This window comes from Coffea arabica, chromosome 11c (assembly GCF_036785885.1).
Source record: "Coffea arabica cultivar ET-39 chromosome 11c, Coffea Arabica ET-39 HiFi, whole genome shotgun sequence".
Classification (NCBI taxonomy): domain Eukaryota; kingdom Viridiplantae; phylum Streptophyta; class Magnoliopsida; order Gentianales; family Rubiaceae; genus Coffea; species Coffea arabica.
Window position 1 is genome coordinate 45,654,028 of NC_092330.1, and position 26,489 is coordinate 45,680,516.

At 38.0% G+C, this 26,489-nt stretch overlaps 5 protein-coding genes and 1 non-coding gene across 9 annotated transcripts; 4 read left to right on the plus strand and 2 right to left on the minus strand.

Annotated features, from left to right (window-relative positions):
* The first annotated feature begins 473 nt into the window (after positions 1-473).
* Positions 474-4,575, plus strand: LOC140016624 (uncharacterized). The gene is made up of 3 exons (XM_072070188.1): positions 474-574; positions 1,441-1,715; positions 3,760-4,575. The coding sequence occupies exons 1-3, from the start codon at positions 474-476 to the stop codon at positions 4,389-4,391; spliced, it is 1,008 nt and encodes a 335-aa protein (XP_071926289.1). The 3' UTR covers positions 4,392-4,575.
* A 1,898-nt stretch (positions 4,576-6,473) lies between these two features.
* On the plus strand, positions 6,474-11,061 carry LOC113717910 (uncharacterized). Of its 4 annotated transcripts, none has more exons than XM_072071214.1 (6): positions 6,474-6,745; positions 7,861-8,341; positions 8,802-9,165; positions 10,006-10,076; positions 10,554-10,652; positions 10,804-11,061. In XM_072071214.1, the coding sequence occupies exons 2-6, from the start codon at positions 8,048-8,050 to the stop codon at positions 10,897-10,899; spliced, it is 924 nt and encodes a 307-aa protein (XP_071927315.1). In that variant the 5' UTR covers positions 6,474-6,745; positions 7,861-8,047; the 3' UTR covers positions 10,900-11,061. The 4 variants fall into 4 exon arrangements, with proteins under 4 accessions (XP_071927315.1, XP_027098556.2, XP_027098557.2 ...); XM_027242755.2 differs by lacking the exon at positions 6,474-6,745 and adding an exon at positions 6,918-7,209; XM_027242756.2 differs by lacking the exon at positions 6,474-6,745 and adding an exon at positions 6,918-7,178.
* Positions 11,062-11,633: 572 nt separating this feature from the next.
* On the plus strand, positions 11,634-16,792 carry LOC113716483 (glycine--tRNA ligase, mitochondrial 1-like). The gene is made up of 9 exons (XM_072071213.1): positions 11,634-12,335; positions 13,081-13,463; positions 13,861-13,978; positions 14,302-14,496; positions 14,648-14,872; positions 15,081-15,140; positions 15,243-15,323; positions 15,546-15,951; positions 16,111-16,792. The coding sequence occupies exons 1-9, from the start codon at positions 11,832-11,834 to the stop codon at positions 16,344-16,346; spliced, it is 2,208 nt and encodes a 735-aa protein (XP_071927314.1). The 5' UTR covers positions 11,634-11,831; the 3' UTR covers positions 16,347-16,792.
* Positions 16,793-17,413: 621 nt separating this feature from the next.
* Positions 17,414-17,486, minus strand: TRNAK-UUU (transfer RNA lysine (anticodon UUU)). Its single transcript has one exon. It is a non-coding gene; the product is annotated as a tRNA-Lys (tRNA).
* An 81-nt stretch (positions 17,487-17,567) lies between these two features.
* Positions 17,568-20,436, plus strand: LOC113716302 (cytochrome b-c1 complex subunit Rieske-4, mitochondrial). The gene is made up of 2 exons (XM_072070810.1): positions 17,568-17,915; positions 19,424-20,436. The coding sequence occupies exons 1-2, from the start codon at positions 17,723-17,725 to the stop codon at positions 20,065-20,067; spliced, it is 837 nt and encodes a 278-aa protein (XP_071926911.1). The 5' UTR covers positions 17,568-17,722; the 3' UTR covers positions 20,068-20,436.
* Positions 20,437-21,036: 600 nt separating this feature from the next.
* On the minus strand, positions 21,037-24,568 carry LOC113716963 (uncharacterized). Its single transcript, XM_072070809.1, has 6 exons — positions 23,748-24,568; positions 22,917-23,169; positions 22,634-22,670; positions 22,297-22,402; positions 22,054-22,164; positions 21,037-21,503 (listed from the first exon to the last, which is right to left on the minus strand). The coding sequence occupies exons 1-6, from the start codon at positions 23,979-23,981 to the stop codon at positions 21,387-21,389; spliced, it is 858 nt and encodes a 285-aa protein (XP_071926910.1). The 5' UTR covers positions 23,982-24,568; the 3' UTR covers positions 21,037-21,386.
* Between the last annotated feature and the right edge of the window lie 1,921 nt (positions 24,569-26,489).

A 26,489-nucleotide genomic window follows, 5' to 3' on the forward strand; every position in this document is an offset into this window, starting at 1 on the left:
TAATACTTTACCCATCGTGTAGATTCAATTTTGTCCAATATACAAAAGTTGGACAAGAAAAGGGCTCCATTTGGATTTCTCATTTTTTGAAAAATAAGTTTTTCATATATAACACTATAATAACATACAAATAAAAATAATTTTAAAAATAGTACATCTATACAATATATTAAAAACAACTCTAAATATATAAAAAAGGTAAAAAATAAAATCTACCCTTTTTTTTCATCTATCACCACTACCCACCACCATTGTCGCCACCATTCCCTCCCCCTCCTCCCTTCCCTTCTCTTCCCCTTTCCGGCCACATCCCACCCCTCCCTTTCCCCCCAAATCTGGCCTTGACCATAAGCTATGATGTGGCCTTAGCCAGATCACGATCAGAAGGACTGTGATTTGGCTGTGATATTGTAACTAGAGGTCTCGATTTAGCTTCAGTCAAATTCGAAGGAGAGGAAGGGGAGAGGTGAGGAATGGCGGGGAAGGGGAGGGAGGAGGAAGATGGGAAGAGGAAAGCGATAGAGGAAGAAGGAAGGAGGGAGAAGCATGAAGAAAGAGAGGGAAGAGAACGGAGGTGAGTGGTGGTGATAATTTTTAAAAAATATCAAAAAAATGTTTAAACTTTAAAAATATCCTAAAGTATATCCCAAAAACACCTCTAAAGATGTTATGAAACATATTTACGGTAAAAATTTTTTTATATACACTGTTACAGTAAAATATTTTAAAAATATCTCAAAAAATTGCTAATCCAGACGAAACCATGAGTATACCAATTATTTTTTATAATAGTCAGGACTCAAATCGTGGGCAACAAAGTGTTTGGAAATACAGAAAGAATTATGGAAATAAATTTGTGGCCATTATTGAGAGTTTCAATCAATGGAGAAGAATTTTGACCTAAAAAAATCAATGGAAAAGGATGAGTGGAAATACTTTTTATTAAAAAAAAAAAAGAAAATGAAAATGAAAAAGAAAAAGTAAAAGAACCTGTGCGCGCAGGCAGTGGGTAGTGGTATCGACCTATAAAAGCTTAATCATTCCAGTTCAATCTCTCTCTCTCTCTCTCTCACACCGAGTCCAAGGATTCCATTCTTTGCGTTCAAGAATTGAATGCAACTAGCTTAGTAGTACCAGCGTATCGCGTGCAGCAGTAATAATAATAATAACAGATCCAGCACCACTGCTTTTTCTATGTGCTACCATAGCTTTTCCTGGACCTGGAACTGCTGTGTATCAAAGTATGCACTAGTACTAATTGCTTGCTATATTTGGGTAGCATCCATATCTATATATAGCTAAGCCACTCGTTTAACACCAATACCCCCTCCCCAGAAAAAACATATCCCCCACCCGGCACCGGGCACCGACAGGGACTCACTAGGGAGATAGCCGATCGTCCAATCAATAGGGGCTAAATCATTGCAGTAATTCAATTTAAAAAGAAAAAATAAAAATAAAAAGGAGAGTGCTGGATCGAAGACATGGAAAGCGGCCTCTTTCTTCGGAAGCGTCGAAAAAGGAGGAGAAAAACAAAGGTCAAGATCATCATCATGGATCCCTCGATGGTGGTGTGGATTTGGAATTCGAAAATGAAACTATTACGAGGGTGGTTTCCTCCGAGCACAGTCCCGACAGCACACACCCACTTCTGGAGTCCGCCATATCTCCTACTACTGCTGCTGCTGTTACTTCTTTCGGGCAAGAAGCTCAAGGTAAACTAAACTATTTGAGCCCTTATTTTGCTGTCATCAATAATGATTCTTACATGCTGCCTCCTCTTCACTTACCTTATCTAGCTTTAGCTTCTGGGTTTTAACTTCTAATTATCGATCGAGTGTGCAAATTTTAGTGTCAAAACTCAAAACCTAGCAAATCTAACCACTACGCCAACCAGAAAAAAAAAACTTCCTTTTTCTATGTGGAAAAAACTGACTATTGATGTGCATACTATAGCATAGAGCACTATATTGTGAAAATTTTCACGGTCAAAGTTGTTTTTTTTTTTTTCTCTTAAATCTATCTGTATGGGGTGGCGAACATATTTATCTATATCTAATGAATATGTAAAATCTTCGGCCTACGATAATTTTTCCTTTGCTCTAGTACACCTTCTCCTCTAGGACTTCGGTTTGAGAGAGAGAGAGAGAGATTTTTGGTTTCTTGTCTTTATCCTGTTGTTAGTTTTGGGTATATCTTGAGTTAAAGCAGCAGTATAAGCTAGGATACACCCAAAAAAAAAAAAAAAAAAAGAAAAGAAAAGAAAAATATCTTTGTTAAGTTGAGCTAGGACTAGGAGCCAGGTTCAGTGTATTAGATAGCATGTTACTTTCCGTAAAGAACCCTCTCTCTTTTGAGCTTAGCTAGGCCTCCCGCATCCACCAATCTGGATGTCTCGTCTCTTCTCATCAAAAGATAGGGACTCGGACTAAGCCTCCTAATGTATGTAGTACTCAGTCCACCGCAAAGGGACGAGGGCTTCTCGTTTTCCTGTTTCCCGTTTTTTTCCATGCAACACATGTTCTTTTATCATACGCCGTATATATACGGTGGACAATTCCCTTGGAAGATGATTTTGCTCTTTACAGACCCTCCTCCTCCTCCAAGGATGCAAGTACTTATCAAACTCGCCTCATGATGATCACTGCTTACTTCTCCTGATCTCCTTTTTGCATGTTATGTTGTACTCAAATCTAAATGGAATTACCGAATATCGAGCCTCTCTCCCTCTCTCTCGTGTTTCAGGTTTTCCATATGGAAAGCTTCATGCCTCCTTCTCAGCCACTCTAATTGCCGTCATGATATCTATTACCCTACTATTATAGCATATCATCTATTTTCTTTCTCATAGTATACAACAGCATATGTATACGTATCGCGTGCCCCATCAATCTAATATCGAATGGTTTCCAATTTTAACTGGTTCATCGGTCTATTTTGAGTACAAAAATTTGGTCGCCGACCTAAATAGTACTGTAATATTTGCTATGCCTTACCTTCCTATTATATTATCATGTGTGTGTGTGTGTGTGTGTGGAAAGGACGCATGCTGGTACGTTCGTATAAGCCTATCTAGACTGCAGATTGCGTGTAATGATGGACGGAGTGTGATATTTTTCTTAAACGCCACTGTAGCCTCCTAAACTGAAAAGCCACTAATTATTGGGAACGTGTTCTTAGTAAAAAGACTTTTGGCTCTGGGAGCACTTGATCAATATTATGGTAATATGTAAAAGGAAAGGATGATGATGAGATTAAATGAGTAATATATGCATATGACAAAGCCCTTGGATCAATTTCCAAATTCAATAATTGTATCCTATAATAAAAAATACTTGTTTCCCCGAGAAAAAAAAAAAGTTCCATGCAATCTTACTACGGACCTACTCCTTTTCAATATATGATCTTTTAGTCAGACCAGTCGGAGTAATGTTTTCAACAAGCTTGCATCGTTATATATATAGTACTAGTTTCCTACCAAATACTCGTATATATATATATAGAGTACTAGTGCAAATACACATATTGTGTTAAAAAAAAATGTCGGGCTTCTAAACAAGGTTGATGTATAACACGGAAGATGAAGATGCTTCAGACTCCAACATGTACATGTACTCCAACGGTAGCTTCTGTCCCATTGGCCAATTCTAAAAAAAGCATTCATGTGTATTTTATTTATTATTAATGATATAGTATGTGAAAATAACAGATGCATCGTAAGTAATAATACTGGTAGTAATTACTATTATGGAAGAACAGCGGGAAGAAGACATTATCGAGGAGTGAGACGGAGACCTTGGGGGAAGTGGGCGGCTGAAATACGGGATCCCAAAAAGGCAGCTCGAGTTTGGCTAGGGACGTTTGACATGGCTGAGGATGCAGCACTTGCATACGATGAGGCTGCGTTGAGGTTCAAAGGCACCAAAGCCAAGCTTAATTTCCCCGAACGGGTGGTCCAAGGAGTCAAGTACTCCCAATCCCAACTGCACTGCCCTACCACCGTCTCATCATCATCATCATTGTCTCGCCAGCAATATAATCCAAACCCACAAGATGCAACGGAGACGACGATCAACCCGAGTAACACTAACGTTCCCTCCGACATGATGACGATGACGAATTACCCTCATCTTCTCCAGTACGCTCAGTTGCTCTCCAGCACCGACGCAGAGCTGCCTTATTACGCCTCGGCTCTCTACGATCAGCAACAGCTACTGCAACCTGATCCCCAAATCACATCCCCTTCAGCTCATGTCACCCCAGGCCTGCATCGGCAACGGCAAGAAGATTTTTCTAGTTTTTCCTCCGAACAGTGTGATTACCAGAGCTTTTGTAGCTCCGATTTTCTAAAATATGGTAAGGATTTTGATCCTAAGAGCCCAGATCGGTAGTTGCCTTGTCGATAGTCAGTCATGTTGATATCATTAGTGGCAGGAGAAGGAGCGAAAAATTTGTGCTGGCTTCGAGTTTTTTTTTTAATCCAATGCACCAACAGCACAGCATTATGTGGTTAAAATTTGGATGCGCGTACGTACCGATCGATGTTTAATGGATGATGGATTTTGATTTTCCAAATTAGAGTAGCCATATAATGTACGGCTATTAACTTGGGCATATTGCTTGCATGCATTTAAGAAGAGGTATTGTATTACTAATTGTCAGAGGCGCGGTTTCAATAAATAATCTCATGCCGGATGCAGTAAGGCATAAATAAATGATAGTCGCCCAAAGTCCCCAGTAATAATAATGAGTGTGTTTGGATTGTAAGTTAATTGAAATATTTTTACTGTAGCACTTTTTATGATGTGATGTATGTGAGATAAAAAGGTAATTGGGAAGATAAAAAGGTGTATTGGAAATTGTAATGGTGATGTTAGCAAATATATTTGGTCAAATAATTGGCTGTCCAAACACACTCAATATTATGTCCCAGCAAAAAGTTTGCGTGGCAGAAGAAAGTTGGGTCGGGAACAAAGGTAAAGAATCCGTATCAGTGTGTTTGGATTGTGAGTTATTTGCTTAAATATATTTACTTACATCACCGTTACAATTTTCAATACACTTTTTTAATCTTCTCAATTACCCTTTTATCTCACATACATCACATCACAAATGTGTCACAGTAAAAATATCTCAAATAACTTACAATCCAAACACACTCCATGTCCATGTCCATGTCTTGATTGATTGAATAAGGAAGGACCGCAGGCTCTTCTCACCCAGTCACTGTTACGGAATCACGCGTCAGTGGCGGTGCACATGCTCTATCTCTTTCGCTCGCTCCCAAGTTGCTGCATGTAATCATTCATTCATTCATTTCATTCTGTCGGGTTCTAAGAAATTGGGGTGTCAATCAATCATGGCGCAGGATCTTCTTCGTCCTCCTCCGACATCGCCATCAATTAAATATTTAGCCGAAAATGGTGTTTTGCTGGACGGAGCCGCTACCAAAAGAAAGGCTGTGAATTTAATTTGCTGGAGTATTTGGACCAGGCGTGCGCATCATGCATGCATCATGCATTGGGATATTCTAGCAAGCAAGCAAGCATCAACCGTAGGGGATTGATCTTGGAATTCGACCCGCGATCGATCGAGAGAGACTCTCGGATGTGACGTGTGATGACAAAGTGCTGGCTGGGAGTGCAAAGAAGGATCATGCATTAGCCTGAGAGAAGCGACGCTTTGAGAAAAGATAAGGACGAGCGTGCAGGTCGCAGAGAGACCCCCAATCCAAACTCCCAAAAAAAGAAAAAGAAAAGAAAAGAAACCAGATTTAGATTTGGATTTGGATTTGTTGGGGTGGCATGCATGCAACAGTATTGGTGGTGCCGTCAGTACCAAAGGAATATTTTTTGGTAGAGTGCATTTTTTGACCGATACAAATACTATATAGAGTGCATTTGATTATGAGAAAAGTGCATAGGAGTTCACATATTGATATTATTGTTGCCATTGTTGCCTGCCACCGCGTAACCTCTAATCTATCTGAACACACACATATACATATACATATACATATATATATATATATATATACATATATATATACATACGAGTTTCACTCAGAGAAGAAAATGATTCTAAATATAAAAATTTTTAAAATTAAGGAGTCAAATTTTTAAAATTAAGGAGGTTGTTCATGTCGTTTAAGTCGCAGTACTACTATCATCATTTGGTACAGAATCTTCCTATATTAAGAAATTTGCTTTGCGTGTGTTGCTTTTAATTCTTCTGAATCGACACGTATGAAGTAATGACAGCAACACCCATAATAAAGGGGTATGTATGACAGTTACTGCTACTACTACAGCAGTAAAGAAGACTAGTAGTATCATGCATGCGTTGATGATGCTGTTTGTCAAATTCTTCTGAATCAGTTTGTCAAATTTTGCGGCTTCTTGGATTGCGTGCTGTTAATGTTTAAAAAATTGGGCATCGCCACCGGCCACCGACGATGGTGCTGCCTTCATAGCAAGCCTTCGCCAACAATGCACGGTGGTTCTCCTTCTTCGCCGCCATATTATTAACTAAGCATCCATCTCGCCAATTCCAGTTCTCCTGTCTAACGTGATCATCACTTGGAACTCACTGCTAGTTGAATACTAACTCTTATTCCTGCACATAAAAAGCCGTGAATAAAAAGAAAAGCATGTCCGTAACACACTGCCACTGCCGAGTGCCGGGCGGGACTACTTCCTTTGATATCCTCATAAATAATACAGCGGGAAGTTCTACGGTCCCTTCAGTAAGTTGAGTTATCAATTTTTAAATTATTTTAAATCACTAAATGACCCAGTGAATGAATGACTGGATCACAAGTTGGGTGTGGATTGGGCCAACGTTGAGAGAAGATGATTAGGGCCTCGCTTCAACTTTTATACAGGCAAGGCAAGATGTTAAGTAGAATTTTTTTTTTTTTTTTTTTTTTTTTAAAAAGCTATAAAAATCTCCTGAGCGATCCGGTCCGGCGGTTTGTCGGTTCGGGTTTGCTCTCCTCGGCTCCACTCATGACTCCTCAGCGCAAACTCCCACCACTGCCTCCATATTATCTTCTTCATCCAAATTTATCATATATCCCATTCTAATTCCAAAACAGTTACTTATCTATCCTCTTAAAAACCACGGCCCCCGCCACGCCCACGCCTACTCCTACGCCCGCCTCCGCCGAATAAAACGCTGTAATTTTCCTCATCTTCATTTCTATCTCAAGTACGTACGCAGCAGTAGTATTCAATTTGAATTGTATTCTTCTGAGGCTGGCTTTGATTGAAGGATTGCTAATTGCATGTTGCCAGTGAATGAATGGTTAATCTGTAATATAAATCTCAACATTAGATAGATGGTCTGTATAAAATCATGAGCAAATACTCAAAGCTTCTGCTACGTTGGGTTTTTGTATCTCTGACTGTTAATTCTTCTTCTTCTTCTTCTTTCTTGAAAGTTGATATCTCGTGAAGCAAAGCGAAATTCCGTAAGTCAGTCCGTCCCCCCTCCTTTGAATCACTTGGACCTTCTAAATAAATAACTGTATGCAGTAGACATGAGCTATTGTACTTGCTGAGTGATGAATGACTTATTTTCCTAAATATAATAGGTGTAACCGGAATCGATTCTGGCATGCTTGAGATTCAAATACAAGATACAAAAAATTGATGGGATAAGCACGGCCTTTCTTCTTCTTTTTTTTTTTCAGATTTTATTTATTTTTTTTCACTGTGTCTTTCTATTCTTCATGACTCCTGGCTTTTTTACTAGCTTGAATTGTATTCGGCTGACTAAAATGCTCAATCACTGGTTTCCATATTACTATCATATCCTTTGTTTCGTGTATTTGCCACTAATTAACCTATATAACAACAGTGTCTGTGCACTCATCACGCATCGCGCAGTATGATCCAGTAATACTTACCAGTTAACCAATCAAATTAGCAGACAGAACAGTGCCAAACTAGTAATTGGGAATTCTGGCCGATTGATTGTGATCCTCTTGTGGAATCTGGAAAGGAGAAGAATTTACCAAGAAGAAGAAGAAGACGAAGCAGCAGGCATGTACTCGTGCCATAGTACTAGTAGTAGTAGTAGTTTGTCAGCCTTGTCGCCGTTGTTGGTTAACTCGGTTGATCCTCCTGGGCGGCGCCTAAGGCTACCCTTGAAATTGAATAATGGTCCTGTGGTTGGGTTGTGGCTGCATAATAACCCTAGGACTTCAATTCCTCAGAGTAAAACCATCACCACCAAGTGCCAGGCAGTGGGAGAAAGCAGCTCACAGCCATCAGAAGAGGCAGTGGTGTATCAAGGAGTTTATGGTCCCTGGACCATTCAACCCTCTGATGTTCAGGAGGTAAATTTATTCTTCTGCTTTTCTCCTCATTGGACTAATCTCATGCCTATCTCTTTTACTGTATATTAAATGCTTGTACAAAACTCGCTTCTCAACAACACAACAATGTACCTAGCTTACTAATTAATCATTCTTTTCAGTTCAATTTCCAAACAATAACCAACGAAGAAATTTCGATTGAACTCTATGTGCCTTGTGGGTTTCATAGCATTATACTTCGAAATTGCAACCTTCCAGCGTTGAATAACTGAAATTGAATAGCCAGTTTATCATTTTGACAATTATTGCTCCGCTCATCACTGGTCTCCATTGATTTTGGGATTTGTTAGTTTTGACTGCCAAGAATTCAAAGAAATCATGTTTCAGTTTCAATTTCGAGTATGACTCAGTTATTACTTTTTATCTTCTTTTTCATCTGTGCATCTGCATTTCATTGATGCTCCGATTGCCCTTGTGGCAGGTCATTCTGTACAGGTCAGGGTTGGTAACTGCTGCTGCATCATTTGTTCTTGCATCATCTGCAGCTTTCTTACCTGACGATTCTACAATCGGTGGTTTTATTAAGACAAACCTTGAACTCTTCTATGCTCTTGGAGCTTGTGGATTAGGCTTGTCACTCTACCTTATTCACATCTATGTAACTCAAATCAAGCGCATGCTTCAGGCTCTATGGTTTCTTGGTGCTTTTGGATCTTTGGCTACTTATGCAAGCTTTGCTCAACCAGCTGGAAAAACTTTAGTATATTATGTAATTGAAAATCCAACAGCTATCTGGTTTGTTGGTCCACTCTTTGCTGCCCTCACTGGACTTGTCTTCAAGGAAGGTATTGTTTCAGTACCTCTGTCGATCTACTCGTTTCTCTACATTTAGATAATTCGTTTTCTCCTGCTTATTGAATGCTTCTTTATGTGACAATCTTTTAAAAAGACATTAACTAGAGAGGTGATTTGAGGTAATTGAATGCCATGTTGATGTCTAAGGAAATGTGAAGGAAATTATACTGTGCCATATGTGAATATGGTAATAGGTGCAGAAGAATTCTACTTTTGATAACCTCCTATCTGCAAACATTGTATTGAACTGAAGTAAACTGGTTGCGAGATTGGGATGCCAAGCTTGTTTAAGGGATGAGTTCTTGCTTAGAGAAGTACACCAAGTATTCAAAACTATGGCTGGGCATAACTGATAAAAGTTCAAAGGGAACCTATGACAGAAATTTAACAGATGTTTCAGCTGTAGACATTTATGAGGTTCTGAAAACCAATTTCATAAGACGATTTTGATTTTTTAAATTAAAAACAATCAAAGAAGAGAAGAAAATTAAAGAATTTCAGATAAAGGAAAGAAAGGAAAAATAAATATACAAGTGAAACAATTGTCAAAAAAAAAAAGGGAAGAAAATATTAGGGGTTGGTGACCTGGTATTCTTAGCCAATGTTGTCTCATCGTAAATGTAAGAAACGGAGCAGCATTACTTTGGAGATGTGATAATTTTTACGCATTTGAAATTGTGCAGATTATGTGTTGCATTTTCCATTTTGCATTTTACATAGATAGTTGTGAAGATACCCCGTAATGCCCTGCATGAAAGTTGCTTTCCCTTGTCAGAAATGTTCTCCTCTATGGGGACCTGAAGATCTGATTCTTGCTACTTTTGAACTAGGTCTTTGTTATGGCAAACTGGAAGCTGGTATTCTCACATTCATTATTCCTGCAGTTCTGCTTGGACACCTGGTACTCCTTATACATGAAATGTTGCCTGCTATATTTAGATTGTGCTAAATTATGACGTGTGAGCTGTTTACTAAGTTATAGGAATGAGGTTCTTTCCTTGGCATGGCAGGCTAAAAAACCTCTTCCATTTCTTGAGGTCAAGCCTTAAGCCGTTCATTTGAGTGAAAGGAGTCAGGGATTGGTCGATATTGTAGACAGTGTTGCTTTAGGAGGTTGATTACATTATGGCATAGGGAACATATTAAACGACCTGGTTTATAAGGATGGAAATTATTCAAAAGAATGTAGATGCGGTGCTTCTTTTATTGGCGGATTTTAGGCTATTAAGATTGAAATTGAACACGCCTTCCCACGACAACAGTGTTAAGAACTTGCGTTACATTTGTTATAAAGCTTCTTGGTGCGTTTGGCTCCTGGTTATCATTACCTAAATGCTTTGAATGTTGACTGATCGTCATTGGTTTCTCTTGTATGCAGACAGGCCTGATGGATGATGGAGTAAAAGTTACTCTACTTGGTATATGGATGGCTCTCTTTGTGGTGTTCGCAGGAAGAAAGTTTTTCCAGCCCATCAAGGTACATTCTTCATTCTTCCTCTGTGATCCATTTGACATTAAAAAAAAAAAAAAAAAAAAAAAATCCTGGAGTTCAACTGGTAGTTATTTGTCCGTTTTTTATTAGAATCTCATGCGGTTTTCTGTTCTGTCCCACTTTCTTCGCTTTGTAGGATGATATAGGAGATAAATCCGTCTTTATGTTCAATAGTTTGCCGGAAGAAGAGAAAAAGGAGCTTATGAATAAGCTAGAGCGGGAGATGAAGTAAGGATCTTAATTGGGCAGCAAATCAACAAATTTGAGTAATAATCGTAGTTTGCTGCCTCCCAGTTTTCTCTTGTATGTATATATATGCTTTCCTTAGACGTTATATTTCGTGTATCTTTGTACATAATGGGTTGATGTATGTAATCTGCTGGTTATTAGCAAATACGGACTGTAAGGATATCCAAATAATCCCTTCGTCCCATAAAAAATAGGTAGGTCTATTTGTTTGCAATCTTCAACCGGGCACAATTATCCTTGCATGATAATGCAGATTGGAATTAAAAAAAAAAACAAAACACAGGAACGATGATGATATTCCAGTCGACCCTGAAGTTAGCAATGATGAAGCTTTGACTGCAAAAAGGATCACCCCTTAGGCAAGAAACTCCCTGGTGAACAACTCCCTGGTGATGACAAGAAAGACACTTCCAGAAACTTAGGCAAGGTATCATTGAATTAATAATAATGTTTCATTCAGCACAGGGAAGGGAGAAGGGAGTATGATATGAACAAGATCGTCTCATATTGGAAATTTTTGCATCAGAAAAGAACTTCAGATGGTGATTAGATTTTTTTTTTTGCCCACCTTTCAATCTGCCTGCTGCAGTATGACTTGTAAGCAAGTAAACTCTAGTCGACTGTCATTCACGTAACCACCGTCATCTTTTCTTTGACTATATCTATATATATATATATATATATATATATATATATATATATATAAGCAGAGGGAAATAAAAGCAGACCCTAACCGGGTCACTATTATTCTCACTTGGCTCTCACAATCCAACCTGGTGAGGTCTAAAACCCTAACAATCCAGCAAGCATAGGATTGTTAGTAAAAAAAAAGAAAAAGAAAAAGAAAAAAGGTCGTCCTGCTCTGGTCTAGTAAACCAAACCAACAACGAATCCGTTAACGGGACAAAACGTCGCATGCATTTGCTGCCAACTTCTTCTCCTCCTTCGCTGGTTCGACAACTGGTCTCTGCTCTCATTTCACCGTCCTCCTCCCTCCTTCGCCCCCTCCACCCACCCGTCTCCCTCCTTTCTCGCCGCCCCCTTACCGCATCAACTCTCCCAATGCCCGACGGCGACGACTCCCTCCTCCGCAAGGCATTAGCCGACAAGCTGGCTACCATCCAAGCCCAAGCCAACGCCGTTCGCCAATTGAAGGCCTCCGGAGCTCCCAAGTCCGATATCGACGCCGCTGTTCAATCCCTCAATGCCTTGAAACTGGACAAGGCTTCCCTCGAGACCCAGCTCCTCCAATCCGCCACCAACAACCGGGACGCCTTCCGTCAGGCCCTCGTTAACACCCTCGAACGCCGTTTGTTTTACATGCCTTCCTTTAAGATATATCGAGGAGTCGCTGGTCTTTATGATTATGGGCCTCCAGGCTGTGCCGTCAAGTCCAATGTCCTCGCTTTCTGGCGTCAGGTGAACCACCTCTCGTGCTTCCACGTTGCTGCACACTTCTGCCCTTTTTTTTGTCGCTGCTGCATTAGCATCACAGGCGGTAATACCTGTTTTGTCTCCCCCAACCCACCACACACACACACAAAATATTCTGGCTATTCAGAAGAAGACCTACAACCGATTTTGTGTTTTCTTCCCCCCCATTCTCACAAGCTTAGCTGTGATTGTTGTGATTTGACATGGCGCAATCTTGGTTCTGACGCCCTCACTCTAGTGCACATGTTTCACTTAGCTGCTAAAAGCTTTTGTGCCATTTTGGTCTTATGTAGTATGCTATAGTACATGCCTAATGTTTGTGTTTGATTTGCGAATTTTAAGGAGCTTCATCGAAATGTCTTCAGTGTTGATTCAGCTAATCTACTGATTCGTCTTAAATGACATTTTGCGTATCACATAAGAGGCGAATGATCAGAAAAGCAATTTCTTTACTCGTTTCAACTGAAGCTGTTCAGGTTCTCGAGGACAATAATGACTATATATGTGCAACAAATACGAAATGTCATCACAACAGTTGAGAAATGAAATGGACCTTTAGCTTTCCATTATGTTGATATGCTATAATGTTCTGACGTGGTTTCAAAAGGTTACATGCTAACCTATTCATCCACCCTTGATCTGCCACCGGTAAAGTAAATTGAAAAAAAAAAAAAAAGTGACACTGTTAAATGGATTAAATCACAATCTTATTACTCTTCTTTTATTTCAGCATTTTGTTTTGGAGGAGAACATGTTGGAAGTTGATTGTCCCTGTGTTACCCCTGAAATTGTCCTCAAGGCATCAGGCCATGTTGAGAAGTTCACTGATCTCATGGTTAAGGATGAGAAGACTGGCACCTGTTATCGAGCTGATCATTTGCTCAAGGATTACTGCAAAGACAAGCTTGAAAAGGACTTGACCATCACTGCGGAAAAGGCTGCAGAGCTGAAACATGTTCTTGCACTTCTTGATGATCTCTCAGCTGAGGAGCTCGGTGCAAAGATCAAGGAATATGGAATAACCGCACCAGATACTAAAAATCATCTTTCAGATCCTTATCCATTCAATCTCATGTTTCAAACATCAATTGGACCCTCTGGCCTGAGCCCTGGGTGAGCATCAGGTTTCTTAATTTTCTCACTTAGGTAAAATATTAGTCTGCAAGTCCAGTTGTCTGCTAGAGTCAGATATATGTTTTCGTAAGTAAGATCTGCTGTTTTTAGGAGCACTTGGCAACTGAGAGTTCAATTTGAAGTTTATGGAATATCGTTTATATATATATATATATATATATATATATATATATATATACGATATTCCATAAACGCTTCATGCCTTTCAAATGAGGATTCTCTTATTTCAACGTATGATAATTCCTTTTCACAAGTGCTGCATATTTTTACGGGGTGAATATGTCATCCTGAGATTTACATTCTTCTCATCTTTTTTCTGCTTCAATAGGAGTTTGGTGGCTAATCTGCTAATTTTTCTGAGTTGGATATTGTACAGGTATATGCGTCCTGAAACAGCACAAGGTATATTTGTAAACTTTAAGGATCTTTATTATTACAATGGGAACAAGCTTCCCTTTGCTGCTGCTCAAATTGGTCAGGCTTTTAGAAATGAGGTACCTTCCTTTTCAAAGGGTATATCTGTTATTCTGCTGGTTGTAGTTGCGTGCTAATGGTTTCTAAAAGTCTCCCCCTTTCTCAGAAAAATAAATGAAACAAATAAAAAAGCACGCTATTGGACATTTTGTATCTATACTATAAATTCTTCAGTTAAACTAGGCTTTGACTTCAGTTTTATTTCATAATTTAGGTTTAAGCTTTGGTTGATTGAGGCACTTGTCTTTCTTAAGTTGTAAACAAATATCAAGAGGTCTGTGTGATCTAAACATGGAGTTGCCCACAATTCAGTTTTTAACTTCTTGTTTTTGTTTTTGTCCAGATATCTCCGAGACAAGGCCTCTTGAGAGTCCGTGAGTTCACATTAGCAGAAATTGAGCACTTTGTTGATCCCCAGGATAAATCTCACCCAAAATTTTCTGAAATTGCAAGCTTGAAGTTTCTAATGTTTCCGAGGGAAGGACAAATGTCTGGGCAATCTGCAGAGAGACTTCAGATTGGTGAAGCAGTTGCAAAGGTCGGTTCATGCTCCCTGATTGTTTTCCTCTCTTGCACTGCCCTCCTGTTCAATTGCCAATGTTCATTTAATTAAGGATGCACATCAGTTTACTTGACATTTATAAGAAGATCATGCATTACTAGATATTCTCTAACCCAAGTTACTGTAGGGAATTGTCAATAATGAGACACTTGGCTACTTCATTGGGAGAGTTTATCTATTCCTAACACGGCTGGGAATAGACAAGGAACGGTTGCGCTTCAGGCAGCACCTTGCAAATGAGATGGCTCACTATGCTGCAGATTGTTGGGATGCTGAAATTGAATGTTCTTATGGCTGGATTGAATGTGTTGGAATTGCAGATAGATCCGCATATGATCTCTGCGCTCACTCGGTAAGAACATCAGTATTTTATTATTCAAAAAGTCTGTATTCCCCCTACTTCTGATTTGGAGATTTTCATCTTCTGGATATAGCTATGGCATTCTTGACTATCTATCTCATGATAACATAATCATTTTCTTTGAAATTTTTGTATGGTTATGCGAGATACGTGTCTTGAATATCTCTTGCTGATTGGATGCTCCATTTTGCTGTGATAGGACAAAAGTGGTGTAGCTCTTGTGGCTCAAGAGAAGTATTCAGAACCGAGAGAAGTTGAGGTAACTAAGCTTTCCTCTATTTTTTTTTTCTTGTCCAATGATATTTAAAGGTTCTTTTGAAACTTTGCCAGTAATTGACTTGATTACTGGTGCTTGTGCTAGAAATTGGTTATAGCTCCAGTGAAAAAGGAACTTGGCCTTGCATTCAAAGGGAACCAAAAGATGGTCACTGAAGCTCTGGAGGTATCTCATAGAGCACTTGAAAATACTTTTTTGCCTAAATGTTTATGGAAGTGATGTTTACTTGTAAATTCTCGAGCTGAAAGAATACTGACAGATGAATGAATAAAGGGAAATAACAGTGCCGATTCCAGTTTTATGAGTCCAGCAGCATGAACCTTAAACAAGGCTATGTGAAAGCTTTGCAGTTAAATCACCCAGTAATTCCTTTTTCCTAATATTTAGGTGATGGACGAGAAAGTGGCTCTGCAGATGAAGGCTGATTTGGAATCCAAAGGAGAGGTAGAGTTTTACATATGCTGTCTTGGGAAAAACGTAACTGTTAAGAAAAGCATGGTATCTATTTCCAAGGAGAAAAAGAAAGAGCACCAGAGAGTGTTTACTCCTTCTGTGATTGAGCCATCTTTTGGGATTGGTCGGATTATATACTGTCTTTTCGAGCACGCTTTCTACACCAGGCCAAGTAAAGCTGGGGATGAGCAGCTAAATGTATTCCGATTCCCTCCTCTTGTGGCACCGATAAAATGCACAGTGTTCCCACTGGTTCAGAATCAGCAATATGAAGAAGTTGCAAAATTCATTTCCAAATCACTGACTGCAGCTGGAATTTCGCATAAGATTGACATTACAGGTATGCAGCTGAATAAACCATACATTCCTGTAGCAAAGTAAAGCATTTATCTTGCCCTGTTGTTCCACATACAATGGAAAGCTAATGACACTCACAATTCCACATGTTGGGGATGATGCTTGTGAGTTTGCTTAACCTATGTGTGTGTAATTCTTGTAGGCACTTCCATAGGAAAACGTTATGCCAGGACAGATGAACTTGGTGTGCCCTTTGCGGTCACAGTCGATTCAACGTCATCAGTTACAATCCGGGAGAGGGATAGCAAGGATCAAATTCGTGTTAATATGGAAAATGTGGCTGCAGTGGTCAAGGAGGTGACTGATGGACAGAGCACATGGGATGGCATTTTAAAGGCATACCCACTTCATTCTTCAGGGTCTGTAGATGAGGAGTGAGTGACTTGCTGATTTTGGATGGCTAGAACTTTTTTCTTTTTTTCCCATAGGAATCATATTGCCAACAGAGTGATTACATATATTGAGCAACTTGGATGGCCGGAACTTGGAGCCGCAGTTTTGTTTCTTTTCATTTGTGGGCCTCTTGGCTGAATACGTTGCAAGTTTCTGCTTACACCTAGCCCTGGTATTTAACTCAGTAGGAGGTTTGCTTGAGCATCAACGTGCAATTTTTGGGACAAAGTTTAGAATTCTTCCTCGGTCCACTTGGTGGAAGTAAGATGACGCAACTAATATTTTGAGCAGTGTCTTGGGATGATGGAAGTTGGGAAGGAATGTGTACTACTACATAATTATTCTTCTTGTTGTTTTGCACAAGCCATAAGGGCATCCACAATCCACAACGGATTACACGTAAATTTATATGTCATATTATCACTTTATTATTCTCTCTCTTTGATTACACACACACACACACACACACTAAGTGTATGTTAGATTATTTGGGAAAATTTTTTGAAAAAAAAAAAAATTATATTGATGTATCTGAAATTTAAAAAAAAAAAAAATGTGCTGATCATGCAAGCAAATAGAAATGGATAAATAAATTGCAATCCAAACAAATTCAGTATACTATTTCTTACCACTACACTTTAGAGAGTATATAATAGTACGGAGGTCATTTAATGCTCTTGATTATGCTTTTAAGTCGAAAGATATTATATATGTTACTCTCTGTGGCAAAGAATCAGACAAAATTCCACCTTTTTTTTTTTTCAAAAAAAAAAATTAATAATAATAAATTTGGTGTGCCTTATTCATGAAGCTGTGCGTGGACAGGCACAGCGGGATTCTGGAATGAATTTACTGAGGAGCTTGGTTCGATAAACATAAACTTTGGAATTAGAGGGGAAAAAATGAGACAGAAATCCACTTTTATTCCTTTTCTTTTTCTTCTGTGGTGATTTCAATTCATAGATGTAGCGGACAGTCACGCGGCCCGCAGGCAGGGCTCAAGGAATTTTCAGAGGAGCTGATAAACTTGGAACATAGAAAAAGTGCAAAAACGCCGTCTGTGGGAATCGAACCCACGACCACATGGTTAAAAGCCATGCGCTCTACCGGCTGAGCTAAGACGGCTTTGACTGATTCTCACCGGTTTATTTATTAACTATCTAATATACAGAAGAACAAATAGGCAACCAGAACAAAGCTAAACAGCCAAGCCAGCCAGAGCAGGATTCAGAATTCTATTTTTCTCTGCGTGTCTCTCCCGGAGGGTTCAGGTCGTTCTCCGATTTTGGTCTTTCGAACAACGAAACCCTAGTCTAGGCCAAAGCAGGCATCAGAAGAAGAAAGAGACCCGATCAAGCAGGATGTTGAGAGTCGCTGGGAGGAAGCTGTCTTCTCTCCCCTGGAGGAGGCCGCCTTTTGCCGCGTCATCGGCATCTCCGGCCTTATTCAATGGCCCCGGCCCCTTCCCTTCATCCGATACCTCCAGATCATCCTCATTCCACTCTCCTTCTAGCACCTTCTCTCTCACTCCCGCCTTTTTCCATCAAATCAGAGGTCCGACTTTCTTTCCCCTTCCTGGTTTCCTCCTTATTGGCTTTTGCCCTTGACCTCTAAGCATTTCGCAGAATATTATACCATTGTTCCGTTTTCTTTTTTTCTTTTTTTCTTTTTTTGTTTTACGGATTGATGCGGATTCGTATCACGGATCTTTCTTAATACTAGTAACTCGCATTTTCTGTTTTCTGTTTTCTGTTTTCAATTAATTGGTGGGTATCTGGTTCGATTGCTTTATGTTATTAATGTTTGGAGCTAGGAGAGACCCTGGTGCATCTTTTACGGCCTAACCATTGCGGTGCCATACAAACAAGCTCATAAATATGATCTCAAGTTAATGGGGAAGGAGTAGATTCTCTCTATTTCACATCTGATTGGCGCTTATTTTTATGCTCTTCTTCTTCGGATTTCAGAATGTTGAGAAAAGAAATAATAGCAAAAGCAAATGAACTAAAATTACTACTCATATGAATGTGATGGGCTGTGTAAAATGACAATAATTCATTTCCTCCCCTGGTTCTTTTACATATTTGACTAGCTATCTTTGAAAGTTGCGCTGATACTTGGTCTTTATACTGAGTAAATATACGTGCATGTTGAAATAGCTGTTCCCTTTTGGAATGTACCTCCTGCAGCTTTGCATTCATGTATTTTTATGGGATGAGTTGTGGTCTATTTTCTGCACTGCTGTGTGCACCTAATGGTTGGTTTTTCTACTGGTAAAATTGCGCAATTAGTTTTGCAAGAGATTGTATAACATACATAGCATCTTTTTTTTTATTGTTCTTGTCTCAACCTCATTCATTAAAGATGAATTACCTTGAATAACATATAGGCTGAAGTTGGACCTCGTTGAGGGCATTTTTGTTTATGTTTCACAATGTTGTGTGGTCATCTATTTCAATTATACCGATCTTGGCAGAGTAATGTCCATCTTGAATGCTATTATTCATGACCTGATGAGCTGTACCTTTATCAGTCATGTACTGCTTAAATGGGTTTTATTCAGTTAAATGGGTCTTTTGATCCTCTGGTTTACATAATGAATATGCAATGCCTGTTTGCTACATGCTCTGTGTACAATTTTTTAATTTCTCTGAAGACATGACATGATGCTTTGGGTGACATTATATGAAATGCTTGTTGCACATGCGTCCTGCACAATTTTTCATTGTTCTGAAGGCATGGTTTAGATATTTGATATGTACTAGTTTTTTAATTAGGGTGTGAGAGGAATTTTTGTTGGGCTAAAATTTTGGACAGAGAATTTCTCTTCTGGAAATTTTGTTCTCTCTCAAAAGAGGAGAGAGTGAGGGGAATTGGGCTTGGTAGTTGTCAACTGTCCAACTTTTATTTGCTGTTGGATTTTTTAAGTAAACCATTATGTTACAAATCAAGATGAAAGTGAATGCACAATTCCGTTTGGTTCTTTGGATAGTGTTTTGACTAGTATCAATTTATACCAGCTGCTATGAGTAACTTTTTAATGATTGGCAAATCTCCTCCAGGGCTTTCTTCTGACTCTCTTGCCTCAGCGCATGATATTGGTTTAGTCCAAGACCTCCCAGCTACAGTTGCAGCTATTAAGAATCCGAGCGCAAAAATTGTGTATGACGAGTGCAACCATGAGCGCTATCTTCCTGGTGACCCCAGTAAACGTGCATTTGCTTACTTTGTTTTAACTGGAGGCAGGTTTGTTTATGCCTCATTGATTCGTCTTCTGATACTTAAGTTTGTTCTGAGCATGTCTGCCAGTAAGGATGTTCTTGCACTTGCCTCTCTTGAGGTGGATCTATCCAGCATTGAGCCTGGCACTACAGTCACAGTCAAGTGGCGTGGGAAGCCAGTATTCATTAGGCATCGGACTGAGGATGACATCAAACTGGCTAACAGCATTGATGTTGGCTCCCTGCGTGATCCACAAGAGGATGCTCTTAGGGTGAAGAAACCTGAATGGCTTGTAGTTATTGGAGTATGCACCCATCTGGGGTGTATTCCCTTGCCAAATGCTGGTGATTTTGGTGGCTGGTTTTGCCCTTGCCATGGGTCTCACTACGACATCTCTGGTAGAATTCGCAAAGGACCTGCACCATACAATTTGGAGGTGCCAACATACACTTTCTTGGATGAGAATAAGTTACTTATTGGTTGAGGGTTTACCATGAATTTCTACCAGAAAGACAACTGTAACTGGTTCTAATGTTTTGGCGTGCTCAAGACCAGATAGAGCATGATTTATTTTTCTCTCACTCCTTATGGCTTTCTTCTTTTGTTTTTTTTTTTTTTTTTTTTTTTTTACTTGTGCCATTCTAGTTATAATTTACTTGATAAGGATTTTGTTTTTGCCAGTCCAGGCAGGGCCTTGCCTTGCCATCCTGAATAATTCAGCTGGCTTCTGTAGGGAATATACTCTGTCAAATAAATAGAGGTTGAGATGTATTACTATATTATGTGTTACTGTGCATTTTATCTTATCAACAGATCTTCTGAAGGTTGACAGTATTGCCTTCATGTCTGGCAATTTCAATATGTTGTTTTTCTATTTTAAGTTACACCCTTCTGTTATGGCGACCTATTCCTGCTTTCAAGTGATTATGATGAAAGTATTAGAGAACAGATGCACGGGCTCAGCCTCGGTTTAAGGGCCTGCAATAACGTGCACGAGGTCTAAGTTGACCTCATTTTTCGGTTGAAACAGGATATCAGCGAGGGACGAGCGGCCACAGCAGGTTAGGCAAGTATGCTTGAACAAACCTGTGTAAATTTTATGGAATTGAAAGTAATAGCTTCTGCGTTTGTTTGTTCAAAAGAAAAGATGAATGACGGCCAAAAGTGTGGGTAATACAGGACAGCTCTTGTGAAACAAAAGCAAGTGTTGGGGCGTTCTACCTTTTTGTACCATAGCTTAGAGCTCCTGCGAGACAAGAAACGTGTCCCGTCGTACGACCTTTTTGGATCACCAGCGAAGGTTCTAAGGTTGAATGAATTTACATTGCGGATTTAAGAGAGCACTCTACTTATCAAGTTACACAGATATGCAGTAAAGCATTAATTTAGCACCGACTTGGCGTCAGAAGCGATAATACAACAGGTCCAGATGGGACAACGCCTGAAGAAACGATTTACAAAACAAAAGTTGCTATTGAGTGTTATTATAGTTGGAAGTAAATGGGTACATAATGAAGTTCAAAAGCCGAGATCAGCTGGTTAAGCAAATCGTATACGTATTACTATAATGACAACAGACGTCCCTTCGTGGTTCAGTAAAATTATAACGGGTGCCTACTAAAAGAATAATGGTGCAGTAAAAGATGTTCCGACACCAACAAATTTATCTATATGCTGATGATGCCATAGGATAGGACTGAAGTTTTGCTCCGCGCGGGGACAGACGTGAGATTTCTGCACCTCCAACAAGTGAAGCCAATTAAGCAGAAAACAGACTAGGTAAAGATCATCGGATATCTGCATTCAGCAATCCTGAATTGCAACTAGTGGTAGTTTGCCTCCGTATGTCTCCGGAAGTTGACTCTCATCAATGTCACGTTGCAAGGTTGATCCTAGTTTTTTGTCCTCAACGAATACAATCTACAGATGTGCGGATCAGAAACAGAGTTAGCTAACGATGACCAGAAAAATTAATCCACAACCGATGATAATATATCGTGAGATGTTATGAAAACAATACGAGGTTATGCACGTTGACAAGTTTTTCTCCCAAGGATCCGCAACTCAGTATGCTCAAGCACAGGACTCGGAAATGCAAAAGAAATTTAATTATCCTCTACATATTCAAGAAGGCCACAAGCTTTTATTTATTTAGTTATTTTTTAAAATTTTAGTTTAAGGGTCTAATTTTCGCTACAATCATGATCTCCCTTCTGTAATTTGGGGCTCTTTTCTTTGTAGTGGTGTTTGTAGTGGGATATCTGATATTGACTTGCCACCCAACTGTCAGCACATCCAACCTCAAATTACTCAAGCTATTAATCGAGATGGAGGATTCAGGATAATATGGTTGTATCTAATAGCAATTAATGGTGGAATCAGCATTCCCAATTCCTTCCTCCTACCAACCTGTCCCACATGCCAAATCTCAAAATAAAAACAGGAGGAGAGGATGAGAAAACACCAGTACCTTCTTCTTTGTTTTGCTGTCAATAAATGGGTAGACAACCTTCCATGCAGTCATGAAGATGTAAGGTACATGGACTATGAATAGCTTGCCTAGCCTCTCTGGATAGCAATCCTGAAATTCGGGGTGAGCGACAATAAATTTTTGAGCTATTTATGTTGTTCATGGTATACATATCACAGTATTAAAAAAAATGATCGATGCGCCAAATTGATTTGTTATTTGATCGTAAGCTAAACGTGTAACCTGCAGAATGGATAAAGCTGCTAGGTAACCACGAACATCACTGTTCGTATACCCCCATCCTTCAAGGTCAGCAATGCAAACAAACTTCTCCTGTCCACTTGGCATTCTGCCGTTTTCAAGCATAACCAAGAAAAAGCCAATTGCAAGAAAGTTAAGATGATAACAACATCTTCAGTTCCTTCACCTTAGAAGTTGTTTGTGTCACAGAGAGAGAGAGAGAGAGAGAGCATTGAACTGATTGAAATCCTTTAATATTTATGCCACTAATTCATTTTCCACAGAAGAAATGGTATCGTGACTACAGGCATGAAAATTTCTATTAGCTGAAGTGTATTACCTAGCACATATTTTGTCAAGGCTGAAAGTAACAAAACCTGTGAAAAATGAGAGAGAAATTTAGCAGAACATTGATAATCCCTAAAATATATATGCAGCATGGTATATTAGATGCCTAAGTGATGGGCAATGAAGACAAAGATGGTTGGCCTCGGAATCATACTCAATTTAGTTAGTAAATGGAGACATTCATTCAGGCAAGGAGTAAAAGAGAATGTTGCGACCGAAAACATTACAAACTTGCCAAATCGAACCATGAATCTAGGTTCTTGGTTAGTGCATACGTTTGAACTCTTCAAGATTCTTGGGTTTATGACGTCCACCAAAGACCACCACAACGGGACGCCCCAACTTATCATGTCCTTGCATGAACAATTTCTCATGAGCAAGCTCATTTGGAATTTCTGATGGAGATATGGAGCCATTTGGAACAAATTCTTTTCTCCAGCTCAAGTACTTGAGAAATAAAGTTGAGGCCTTGTCCATGTCGAGATCACGAGCTCTGAGAAATCTCCTGATCATAAAGTCATCCACGTCCTGCAAAAGGAGTTCGAGAGTAGTTCTGAATGATCTGAAAACCAGGCAGACGCTAAGTTGAAGCAGAAAAAAAAGAACATGTACGGGATATGAATCACCATATTTACCACGAAGACATCCATTTACTAGTTTAAGTTTCTTCTTTGCATAAGATGGGCGCATGTGTTGGCATTTTCATTTCAGCCAAGAGTCAGCGAAAGGGCAACGCTATATCCATCTATGTTTGGATCACTAATTTTGGTGCAGTCAGTTAACCTTTAACTCGATTGATGAGGTACTCAAGTAAACCTTCACTTCACATGGGAGTTACCAAAAAAAAAAAAAGAGAGAGAGAGAGAGATGAACGTTGTATACTTTAGATTTGTAAAGTTTTTGCTCAAAACAAGCACTCAAATCCCCCATTTCCCGCGAACTCCATGAGGTGTCTTCGTTTTGGTTGAGTGGAGTAAAGATGATGGGGAACGTCATCAATTCTTGGAATTAAGCAAACGTAAAAGGTGAATGAAATGAGATGAAAAAGAGGAGGGGGAGGTAACTACGGCACTACCCCACTATACAAGAGAAGAAAGAGATTTGACCTTGGAAGAGGGATCCTGTCTTTGGACCAGGTCTCTCATGACCTTGATTTTAGTCCTCTCGATCTCGTCCAGTTTGGAGGTATCTTGCTGATCTTTTTCTTCTTCTTGCACCTGATGCTCTAGAGGTGCCAGTTGCTCCCTCTCAGTCTCAGTCTCTTTTTCCTCTTCCGATGATGATGAAGACGACGACCAGATAGAAGAAAATCGGAATTTCTGGCGTAGATAGGAACTCATGTTTTTCGATGACTCTCTCTCCCAGCTCTATTATTGGACCCCAAAATTTAGAGAGAAAATCAGGAGGAAAAGTTCAGCAGCTGTTTCTATTATTATTCTTGTTGCTGATGCTGTTTTTTTTTTTGGGGATCCAAGTGGAGGGTTTGGAGGAGGAGGAGGAGGGAGTTGGGAGAAATTTGCCGGTTAGAATTGAATGCCGGTGGTCTACTGTTAGGTAGGAATAAATAGTAGTACTAGTTGTTGTTACTGTGAATGGTGATGACTACTGCGGGCCGCCGTTAATGAATGGAAAAACCACAAAGTAGGTAGCATGAGGAAGAGGGAAAGATACGAGAGATAAGGGAAAGATAGAGAGACGCAGAGGTCTTTTAATTTTTGTGGGGATGACAAAAGCGACAAATGGTGGAATCGTCCCGTCAAAAAATCCTGGTCAATGTTGGAAACTTCCATCCTCTTCCCCTTTCTGGCTTTCTTTCCCTCCTCATCCTCCACCACCTGCCCCTGCAGTCAGTCAGGAGCATGTACTACCGTACTCCTGGAAGCAACTACAAGGCTAGCATACGACCATATTTTACCTGTCTCACAGTTCTTCCCACCCCCCGCCGCCTTTTGCCACTTTTTTCTCTGCTCTGGGCTTTATTTTACGGCTACCACTTGAATAAACCTATAGAAATGGAAATTCTCACTTGAATATACCACTTGTATATTTTAATTATGTATATTATATATATTATATTAATATAAATTGAAATATACAAATTGAAAATTATATATTATATATTATATATTATATAAATATTTGTATACATTAATATTATACATAATATTATATATTACACATAATATAATATAATATACTTAATATGTAATAATGTAATAATGTATATTATATACTTAATATGTAATAATGTATATTATGTATAATATATTATATTATATATATACAATATTATGTATATTATACAAATTGAAAATTATATATTTACATATTATATATTATATAAATATTTATTTAATGAAATATAAAATAAATATTACAAATTGAAATATTATATAAACACCATATTTATAATATTATAATATTTATAATTAATATTAATGTATATTATATATATTAAATATTTATATATTTATTTATACATATTATAAATATTTTATTTTATTTAAAAATATTTTTATCTATTTATAATATATTTATATAAATATTATATATTATATAAATTATACATAATATAATATATATATTATATGTTATATATATTGTGCATTTATATAAATGTACATTTATACATAATATATATATTAATGTATATTTATAATATACATTTATATTATATATTATATATAATATAATACATTCATACATTTATATTAATATACATAATATTAATTTTACATTTATACATAATATTAATATATTTATACATTTATATTGATTATATTAATACGTTTATACATAATATTAATATATATTTATAATATATTAATTTATACATTTATATAATATTCATTTATAATTTATACATCTATAATAATATACACTTATACATTTATAAATATATTTATATTATGTATTATATATAATATAATACATTTATATATTTTTATATAAATATATTTATTTATAAATGTATTATAAATGCATAAATGTATATAAATATAAAAATTATAAATTATAAAAATACTCAAAAATATGTTTTAAAAATACCTCTAAAAATAATCCAAAAAACATTTGCAATAGAAGTTTTTCATATAGTTTTTGAAGAACAACTCCAAAAACAACTAATTCAAACGGACTTGTATTTCAAAAACGAAATGCTACAGTGCTGTTTTAGAAAAACAATCCAAAAAACAGCTAATCCAAACGGAGCCAATAGTAGTAGTAATAAAGAAAAGAAAATAAATTTGTCAACCGGCCGAATTCAGATATAAATTAAAAATTTCGAATCCAAATCCGCTTTTATACAGTAGATTCGGGCTTGATCCATATATCCAAAAGATCTTGACCTTAAAGTTTTAAAATTGGATCCGCCTCGGGTCGGATCACAGATCTTCTCGGAAAGAAGAGGCTCAAATTTAAAAACTCCAAAATTAATCACAAATATAATCTTCAAATTTAAACAAATCAAATTACAAAATTAAATCGCAAATAACTTGCAATGATCAATTCAAAACTAACCACTAATCAATCTACAAAGTCATTACTAAATTGTTAATTTTGTAAAATAATATATTTAGAAATATTTATATTTTATAATTATTAATATATTCTTCAGGTCCGGATCAGATACGGATTGAAATCACATATTCTGTATCCGACCATTTTTTCATTAGAATAAATGGGTTTAGCTCCGAGTATCAAAATTATTTTTCAATCCAAGTTTAAAAAATTTATATTTTATAATTATTAATATATTCTTCAGGTTCGGATCAGATACGGATCGAAATCACATATTTTGTATCCGACCCTTTTTTCATTAGAGTAAATGGGTTCAGCTCCGAGTATAA

What these genes read in the sequence shown, in the direction of transcription:
- LOC113716302 (XM_072070810.1), top strand. Translation starts at nt 17,723, where the DNA reads ATGTTGAGAGTCGCTGGGAGGAAGCTGTCTTCTCTCCCCTGGAGGAGG. An exon ending in CTTTTTCCATCAAATCAGAG is followed by an intron (nt 17,916 to 19,423) that starts GTCCGACTTTCT and finishes AATCTCCTCCAG; the next exon opens with GGCTTTCTTCTGACTCTCTT.
- LOC140016624 (XM_072070188.1), top strand. Translation starts at nt 474, where the DNA reads ATGGCGGGGAAGGGGAGGGAGGAGGAAGATGGGAAGAGGAAAGCGATA. An exon ending in AGAGAGGGAAGAGAACGGAG is followed by an intron (nt 575 to 1,440) that starts GTGAGTGGTGGT and finishes TAATTCAATTTA; the next exon opens with AAAAGAAAAAATAAAAATAA. An exon ending in TTTCGGGCAAGAAGCTCAAG is followed by an intron (nt 1,716 to 3,759) that starts GTAAACTAAACT and finishes ATGGAAGAACAG; the next exon opens with CGGGAAGAAGACATTATCGA.
- LOC113716483 (XM_072071213.1), top strand. Translation starts at nt 11,832, where the DNA reads ATGCATTTGCTGCCAACTTCTTCTCCTCCTTCGCTGGTTCGACAACTG. An exon ending in TTGGTGAAGCAGTTGCAAAG is followed by an intron (nt 14,497 to 14,647) that starts GTCGGTTCATGC and finishes AAGTTACTGTAG; the next exon opens with GGAATTGTCAATAATGAGAC. An exon ending in CAGAACCGAGAGAAGTTGAG is followed by an intron (nt 15,141 to 15,242) that starts GTAACTAAGCTT and finishes TGCTTGTGCTAG; the next exon opens with AAATTGGTTATAGCTCCAGT.
- LOC113717910 (XM_072071214.1), top strand. Translation starts at nt 8,048, where the DNA reads ATGTACTCGTGCCATAGTACTAGTAGTAGTAGTAGTTTGTCAGCCTTG. An exon ending in AACCCTCTGATGTTCAGGAG is followed by an intron (nt 8,342 to 8,801) that starts GTAAATTTATTC and finishes CCCTTGTGGCAG; the next exon opens with GTCATTCTGTACAGGTCAGG. An exon ending in AGTTTTTCCAGCCCATCAAG is followed by an intron (nt 10,653 to 10,803) that starts GTACATTCTTCA and finishes TTCGCTTTGTAG; the next exon opens with GATGATATAGGAGATAAATC.
- LOC113716963 (XM_072070809.1), bottom strand. Translation starts at nt 23,981, where the DNA reads ATGAGTTCCTATCTACGCCAGAAATTCCGATTTTCTTCTATCTGGTCG. An exon ending in GAATCTTGAAGAGTTCAAAC is followed by an intron (nt 22,671 to 22,916) that starts GTATGCACTAAC and finishes CATTTTTCACAG; the next exon opens with GTTTTGTTACTTTCAGCCTT. An exon ending in CAGCTTTATCCATTCTGCAG is followed by an intron (nt 22,165 to 22,296) that starts GTTACACGTTTA and finishes CCCGAATTTCAG; the next exon opens with GATTGCTATCCAGAGAGGCT.